The sequence below is a fragment of the Nematolebias whitei genome, chromosome 16, assembly GCF_014905685.2.
Source record: "Nematolebias whitei isolate Nwh7 chromosome 16, NemWhi1, whole genome shotgun sequence".
NCBI lineage: Eukaryota > Metazoa > Chordata > Actinopteri > Cyprinodontiformes > Rivulidae > Nematolebias > Nematolebias whitei.
This window is the reverse complement of record NC_056513.1, coordinates 15032936-15041764: the sequence shown is the minus strand read 5'-3', so window position 1 is coordinate 15041764 and position 8829 is coordinate 15032936. Positions and strand designations below refer to the sequence as shown.

Here is an 8829-nt window from a genome sequence, read left to right as displayed (position 1 = left end):
GTCTCGACTCACAAAAAACAAACAACAACAACAAGAAATACCAAAGCATCCAGCCATCTATTATCTTTTACCTGCTTCTTTCTTTTTGGGTCGTGGGGGTCACTGGTGCCCATGTCCAGCTATCACTGTGTGAGAGGTTGGGGAACACCCTGGACAGGTCTCCAGTCCATCACAGGGACACAGAGACAAACAAGACAAACAACCATTCACTCTCTCACTCACACCTAGACACAATTTAGAGTTACCGATCAGCCTAACATGCATGTTTTTGGTCTTGAGAGGAAACCGGAGTATCCGGAGAAAATCCACGCATGCACGGAGAGAACATGCAAACTCCACCCAGAAATACCTCCGGACCAGGATTTGAACCAGAGTAACGTGTTTGCTGAGAGGCAGCAGCTCTACCAGTTGTGCCACCGTGCTGCCCGAAATACCAAAGCATGTGGCAAAAATACTAAAACATACAAAAATACTACTAAAATACTAAAATAAGGTGCCAAAGTTGAAAAAGAAAAACATCTACATTGTCTTTCAGCAGCATGGTTCCGTTCTGCTAGCCACATGGTCTTGTTAGCAGCATTAGCAGGTTTGGTCAGCAGCAGCTTGATTAACAATGACCGCAGCAGATGCCCTCACAGACCGCGGTCCAGAACCGGGTCTGGCAGACAGAAAACATTCCAGGTTTCCCTGCGGAACCAAACGGGTCCGTAGAATTCGTTCCGTGCAGACAGATGGAGGATCCTGTTAGCAGCGATAGCAGGCCCCGCTAGCAGCTTGATGATAACGATCCCAGCAGCTGCCCTCCCAGACCACCCTCCAGAACCAGGTCCAGGAGACAGAGTGATAGAAGATGTGAAAGATCACAGATGTTTTTCACTTATTAATGTCTGGACAGAGTGGAGCTGAAACATGCAGCTTTTCACCTGATAAACTCAAGGCCTAAACTGGAAGGCTTCGCCTCTGTTAACATCATAAAAATACACTTTTTATGCTCTCTTGGAGAAGACTTGGAGACCAAGCACCATGTAAACATTTTGCCTGCTTGTATTTCAACTCTGTTTCATCTTGTACGATTAGAACCTGGGAAGAAAATATCTTCTCCTCTCCTGTGTGGCATATTTATTTAATGAGCTATTCAAGGATAATATTAAATTATCCTAACACGGAGAACATCCAGGGTTTTTCCCGCGGAGCCGAACAGGTCCGTAGAGTTCAGTCCATTCAGGCAGATGGAAGATCATAAAGATGGCCGCCATGACAGGCCTGAGCCCGAAGCTGGAGGGGAGCCGGGAACTGAACCACGATGACATGATGGCAAGGCAGTGACACACAAAACTCCACAAGTGTGTCACGGTCATGTTTGTAGCATGGGTGTGCAGTGTAGGCGCAAAAAAGATCGAGTCGAAGCGGAGCTCCCATAAGTGCGGCAATACTGTGGCGCTCGTGACGTCACTCGCGGTGCTCGATCGTGATGTCACTAAACTCTAAACGCCACTTTAAACTCCTCAGTTAATAACATTATAACAGCAGACATTAGCATTGTCAGTATAATGTAATCATTGAATCAGCATTCTAACATTTTATTATTATATTATTATTATTATTTGCAGTTGAACTATTTCTGCAGACTTTGTAATATTTTAGCCATTCATCCATCAAAATGTTTAGCTCATTCAAGGGTGCTATGATGTTTTGTTTTTTTCCACTTTTCAAAAATGTCACTTTCTGAATATTTATGTTTCCTAACTTATAAAGCCACACATACATTTTAATAAAGATATCAAGTCACAGAGTTCAAAATCCATTCATAGTCACAACTACATAACAGCTTAAAACCTGTGGCGCTTTTATTAAGAAAACTGGAAGATGGTAGGTTGATCCAAACTGGCTGAGTGTTGTTACAGCTCATCTTTAGACGTCTTGTTAAACGATACTTCTGACGACTCCTCCTCCTCCTGAAAAACAGGGAGAAATGTTGAAGTTGAATGTGGAGTTTTTAAAAACTGGGAAAAATCTTTAAGAATAAAAAACAAACCTTGCGCTGATCGTCGGTTTTATCTGTATCTTCAGCATCAGGATCTTCCTCATCATCATCTTCATCTTCAACCTCATCACTTTCCTCCTTTGGCAGAACTCCTCCGTTATCCAGGAACTTAGAAAACGTCTCCAGATCTCTTTTTCCTGTGTAACTGATCACCTGAGAGAAAACCACATCATGTTAAAAATTATGTGTGTGCGTGCACGCATGCATGTGTGTGTGTGTGTGTGTGTGTGTGTACCACTTTGTCACCAGCTTGGAAGTATTGAATTGTTGGAAATCCATTAATTACAACAGACTCCACTTCATTGGCTGTGGCATCCATCTTGGCTATGATGATGTCTTCGTGCTCTACGTATTTCTCCCCAAGCTGATCCCAGATGGGGGCCAGCTCCTTGCAGTGTCCACACCACGGCGCATCTACACACAAAAAACACAAGCAGAGATGTCCGCAGACATAATAAGAAGTCATTTTTTATGTTGGGATTATAGCAAACATCTCTGTAAAACATTTCAGGTTTCTCCAACTTGAACGACTATATCAAGTGCTTTGAGAAACATTTAGCATTTTGTTTTATTTTATCATTAAAGGTGCCAGGTTATTGTGAGCAAACTCTTTATTTCCAGATTTTTTACACTTTTTATGCAATTCAGGCACTAGAACATAGGCCTTTCTTTTTCTTTGTACAGCCAACTCCTTGCAATAGCATCCTTCAGCAGTGTTCTACTCTGGAGTATAAATTGGTCTAGGCCTATCCTTCAGGCCAGATTATAACCCCATAATATCAGTAGTGTTGAGTCATATACACAAGAATTACTTAATTTTTCAACATTTTGTTGGGGTTTCTGCTTTGTCAGGTAAGTTGAGTGAGAAAGATAACTGACTTAAATCTTAAAACACTAAACAGTTGGTATGTGGGGTATGAATTAGCCAGATTATGGGTCTATAGATGGGTATATTCTGACATGGAGGGGTGTAATCTGGTCTAGGTTATGTTACACTTCCGAGTACAATTTGGCCCAGGACAGTTTTATACCGGGGTATACTTTGACCTGGGTCAAAACTCTGGTTTAATCTGGGCAGGGGTTAATTTGGCCTGTTATAGTGGACACACCCTGGACCAGTCACTCAATGTGTCTACAGTGTCACTGCAACAGGACTCACCTTTTCTTCTCTTAATTTTCCCTGAGTACAGAGGGCACATACCAAAATTATTTTTATTTTCACTGTATTTGAATATAGTTGAAAACGTCAAATTATCTTTTTTTTTTTTTTTTTTGTCGTATCTCCTATAAACACTGAAGAAACATTGATACAAGTGGAATTCAGATGCTTTGACATTTCTGTACTTCTGTTCAGGAATTTTTTCTATATGCCTTAGGTTTTTCACACAGTAATGGTTTAAGGCTTAATTTTTGCTTTGCATTTCTGTCTGCCTGTTTCATAAAGCTGCAAGTAGGCAGTGACAGGCACAGGCATGTGCTTAAAAGTGTGACTTTACTGAGCAACTGGCAGCCACTTTAACATTTAATTCTGACTTGGTTTTCTTTACACTACAGTTTGTATAACATAATGTCAACATTTTGTCAGCTTAGATTATAAACCCCAAATTATTTGGAGGCTTCATAGAAAAAAATCTGATGTTTACTGTAATTTCAGGCAGGAAATGATAAATTAATTAATAAAGTCAGTTATCATAGTCAGTTATTTTTAGACAATATGATTTTAAATGAGAGTCTGCTGAAGGCAGGCGTAGAGCCAGTGTCATCTGGTACATCTGGACCTGTCATTCTATGTTTGTTTCTCCTTCCTGTTCCTCTCAAACGCCAGCCGGTTGAAATACTTTGTAGATGACAGCTCATCTGGAACCTGGTTCTGCTGGAGGTTTCTTCCTGTTAAAAGGGAGTTTTTCCTTCCCACTGTTGCCTTTGTGCTTGCTCAGGATGGGACACTGTGACAAAGTGGATTCTACACAATCTGCTGGCTTCCTTAGATAGATAACTTTTACTGTTTTTTTAATGTACATTATGTGAAAGTTTTCTTACAGTGTCCTGAGATGACTTCTGTTGTGATTTGGTTTTAAAACACTTCATAGACACACTTCTCCAAATGACCCATATACAGTATTTCCTTCTATTCTGACTTCTGTTTTAAAAACTGACATGGTTTTAAGTTTGTTCTGGTGCATGACATATTAGTTATATTTGTATTCATTGCCATCATTTTCATTTTTTATGTAACTTTGATTAAAAGTAGAATACAAAATATGTGATAAATCTTTCAAATTTAATTTTAGATTGATGATGGTGAAACATAAATTAATTTCACAAAAAATAAAATAAAAATATACAGTTTGTCCAAAGTTGTTCTTGTTGGATTTATTTTTATTTATTTTTTTTTGGGCCAGACAGACTTTAGTAGTTAAGTTTAGCGCAAATGTGTAGCTTTTCAAGTTTTAATCTTGGTTCAAAAGAAATCACAATTATTGATCAGTAAACTTGAGCCCGTGAGGCAGAAACCCTTACATTTAGGGAAACTTTAGCAAATGTAAATTATATAATAGATGCAGAACATAAGATGCAGACTGACTTACAAAACTCAACAAAGACGTTTTTGGTCGGGTCCAGAGCAACAGCTTCAAAATTCTTGCCCACCAAAACCTTTACTGGTCCTTTGTCCCAGTCCTTTGGGATCTCTTCAGAGCGATAGTAAGGCTGCAGCATAAAAACAGGACAAGCTGTTAGTTTAATGCTGCTGTGTGACTTTGAAATGTCTGGACTGTGGGGCGATACCTTGGCAGTGTTATCTAAAATTTCTTGACACAGCTGCCGGAGTGAATTTTCAGTCAGATCCCCAGAGGGAATGTCGAACTTCTTCTGCGTTTCCATACTGATAACACGTACGGTGGGCGCGTCACTTTCTGACACACCAAAATATTTCAGGACATGAGACAATTCTGCTGTCACATCAATCGTGATGAACAGCATCTGTTGAAGACAGAAACCGATTTATTTACTGTCACTGCAGAGAATATTCACATTAAAGTTATAGCTCAGATTTTCCTAAGTGGGTTTTATTTGGAATTTTTTAACTGTTAATATCTTAACTGATAAAAAATGGTTGATTCTTATCCACAGTTTGGTTGAATCTGCCCAAACTTGCTCTCCATTCTAAAACAACTTGAATCCCCCCAAAACTTTAATAATTCATGACAATGCTGTTTTATTAACTGTGCTCTGAATTTTGCATGACATAGATATCTATGATTACCCGCACACTTAAAATCCTTTAATTTTCTCAAAAATCAACAGTCAGCCTTATTATCTGGTGCGTCTTATGTATCATCATATTTTCCGGCGTATAAGTCAGTTTTTTGCATAGATTTGTCAGTCCTGCGACTTATACGTCAAAGCAACTTATATCCTTTTTCTTTTTCCAAATTCATAACACAATTTTTGACTGACACTTTAAATTTTTAAGAACTGCAACAGCGAGTCCTCCCGTGCAGGTTCGCTTAACTCAGCTGGTGCAGGCAGAGGAACACTGGAGAGCTGTGATGGTGCCATGCCGCCCAGGCGAAATGAAGCTGTTCTGACCATTAAATAAGCAACGAGTCAGCGGTGACGCATAATAAATGCAACTTATTCGTCAAAGTGACTTATATATGTTTTTTTTCCTCTTCATTAAGCTTTTTTTGTGACTGATGTGACTGATGCGACTTATAATCCGGATCAACTTATACGCCGGAAAATATGGTAATTCTGGTTGTGCTTATGGACCTCGAACCAATTTTATGTGGTTATTGTGAATGACTTGAATAAAGTTTGACTTATCTGACTGTTTTTGTTTCGCTTATTGCGCCTTATAGTCTGAAAATTACAATATTTATAAGCGCTAACTGCGGCACGTCTGATTTGAATATAATATTTATGTCAGAATCACCACGTACGTCACAATTATCAGCAATGAAAACGTTTTTTTTAAATTACTCACGTTAACGTTATTCTTCAACTTTTCAGTAAAGTTTGAATTAAACTATTTCCCTCACTGACGTTGTTGAAAGAGATATCTACAACAGGTGATATATTATTTGTTCATAAATACTCCACACAATTATTATTAATAATGTCATTAATAACATAAGACGCTAACTGTTGTGTACGTTTAGCTGCTTAGGATGACATATTTGTCTTTCAGCAGAAAATATTACAATTTTGAAGATTTAAATTCTTGTTAAATTAAACTACTACATATAAAAGTAATATTAGGCTACTGTAGTTACTAAAGATAATGATCTTGTGATGCAGCTTGGTTCGCGTTAAATAGCCATTAACTGGAAGCGGTGTTGATTTATCTCCTATTCTTAATATTTCACAAATTGGACATATATGTCATATTTATAAGACAGTCTTAACGGTTAGCTGTTTGCTACATCACTATCAACCATACAACTGCTGAGCAGATTTCATACCATGACATTATTGATGATTTTGCATCAAAGAAGGCAAAAAAGAGTCAATATTTAGGTGGCAGTTGTTGCGTAGATTAATCTGCATTTCTCATTTTGAAAAGTAATAGTGTAGAATCACCTGTTTAAAGTAGGGTAAGATGGTTGCATGACAGATATGCAATTTATTTTGTGTTTCTTGAAGTGCAATCGTGTGTACTGTCTTGTTCAAAAAAGGTGCAGACCTTCCTTGACAGCTGTGCAGTGAATTTTGTGTCTTGATAAAAGTGCAATTGTTGCTGGAGGGATTTTTCACCCAGGGCACCGAACAGGCTAGGACCGCCCCTGCTCGGAGGTCTCGAACCCTCATAGCCCTCAGAATCTCAGAATCTCAGAGACAGCTTGTACAAGCCACTCCAGCATGCAGGGTATTACATTGTAACCTACAGGGTATTCATTTTATTTTTTAAATTATTGAAATATTTTCCTGACGGGACTGTGCAAAATGAACTTGTTTATTATAACACAAACTCCAGGTCTTTACCTTTCCTTTGAACTCTTTGGCCACAGTCCTGAAACTTTCCACCAGGTCAATGTGACTGTTCACCGTGGAGTTGATGAACAGCAGGCTGTGCAGGAGGATCCGAGAAGTAAAGATTTTGTCCGCTGTCTGGAAACGTACGCAGAATATATTGAGTTTAACCTGAGATTTTATTTGTGTTTTCTAATTGAACGTATGTGCTTCACCTCCTGGCTGAACGAGATGACCAGCTCCAGGCTGTTCTCCTTGATGAAGGCAGTCAGGTTGTGTTGATCAAGCTTCTTTTCTTCTGACCACACAAAGTCCGCTCTACCGTCATCAAACTGGCAAACACACACAAAACTAATCTGTTTAACATTGACAAGTCAATTTGTTCACCCAACAGAAAATCAGCATCCTGTTATTTAAAACATTCACTCATTTTCAACCCTCAGATGAAATGATCTTCAGCTGTTTTGGCCATATATTAATATAACAATAATGTCTACAAAACCTTTTTCTTGAAAATAATGTCATAATTTATGAATAAAATAAAAAATAAAGAAATTGCATTTCCCGCAAAAATGCAGTGTGAATGCTTATTGTTGAAGAACTTGCTGAAAAACAGCTGAAATTAGCTTTAAAAGCATGCTGAATTGTAGCTGAAATTAAAGAACAAGCCTTATTTAGCAGAAGAAAGCAGAAAGAACACATTTTTGCTGAATTATGTATAAATGAGCAGAAATTAGCACAAAAAATAGGAAATTGGTCAAAAGAAAAGCTGAAATTATAAACAACAACAACCACCTAGCTGAAAAGGCAGAAAGAAGCTTGAACTACCAGAAGGAAGTGGCAAAAGATGAAATACAGTAAGCTCAAAAAATTTGGAATTAACTGAAAAGGCTCAAATTTGCATTAAAAAGCTAAATAGCTGAAAAAGCAAAAAAAAAACACCTCACTAGGATCCTCGAGGGGTCGAGGAGTTTGCCCATCCAGTCTACATGTGTTCTGTGGACCTGGAGAAGGCGTCTGACCATGGTGGTCCTCGACACACACAGTGGGAGGTGCTCCGTGAGTACGGGATTGGAGGTCTGTTGTTATGGGATGTTCTGTCCCTATACAAGCCGTGTGAGCATAGGCGTCGCAACCATTATATGTGATGGGGATGTGCCTCCCCACATTTAAAAAAACATTCATTTGGACCCCCCCCCCCCCCCACACACACACACACACACACACACACACTTTTATTGTGAAACATTAGTTCAGTTGGCACTTTCTCTTCCTTCGTGAACAAATCCATTCCACTTGATTACTAGAAGAATACTCAAGCCACTAAAAATCCACTCCAAGTTTTCCTGGTTACCTACATCTCTCCAGCAGCCAGCAGTTTCTCCTCTGTCTCTGTGCAGAGAACGCTCGCAGGTGGAGGAGGTGGAGACACCTGTGTTGATCGCTCGCCAGCTGAACGATCTTAGTACGGGCAGTTGTTCACCGGGGGGTTGATCATAAACATATATAAATGTTAAGATGCTTGAGAGAAGTGCAGCGCTACATCTGTAGCATCTTAGCTTAACTGTGGCGCTGTAAGAGACTGCAGGTGTAAGAGACGCTGCAGGTGTAAGAGACGCTGCAGGTGTAAGAGACGTTGCAGGTGTAAGAGACGCTGCAGGCGTAAGACTCTGCAAGTGTAAGAGACGCTGCAGGCGTAAGACGCTGCAAGTGTAAGAGACGCTGCAAGTGTAAGAGACGCTGCAGGTGTAAGATACTCTGCAGGTGTAAGAGACGCTGCAGGTGTAAGAGACGCTGCAGGTGTAAGAGAC

The 8829-nt window shown here is 39.5% G+C and overlaps 1 protein-coding gene across 1 annotated transcript in view; it reads right to left on the bottom strand.

The window, feature by feature from the left end:
* Positions 1-1841: 1841 nt before the first annotated feature.
* Positions 1842-8829, bottom strand: part of pdia2 (protein disulfide isomerase family A, member 2) — an 11645-nt gene continuing 4657 nt past the window's right edge. Inside the window, exons 5-11 of the mRNA XM_037690296.1 lie at positions 7234-7350; positions 7031-7156; positions 4832-5026; positions 4633-4753; positions 2280-2458; positions 2036-2197; positions 1842-1955 (exon numbers count right to left, since the gene is read on the bottom strand). Coding sequence (XP_037546224.1) covers positions 1899-1955; positions 2036-2197; positions 2280-2458; positions 4633-4753; positions 4832-5026; positions 7031-7156; positions 7234-7350 — 957 coding nt within the window. The 3' untranslated portion in view covers positions 1842-1898. The remainder of the gene's footprint in view (positions 1956-2035; positions 2198-2279; positions 2459-4632; positions 4754-4831; positions 5027-7030; positions 7157-7233; positions 7351-8829) is intronic.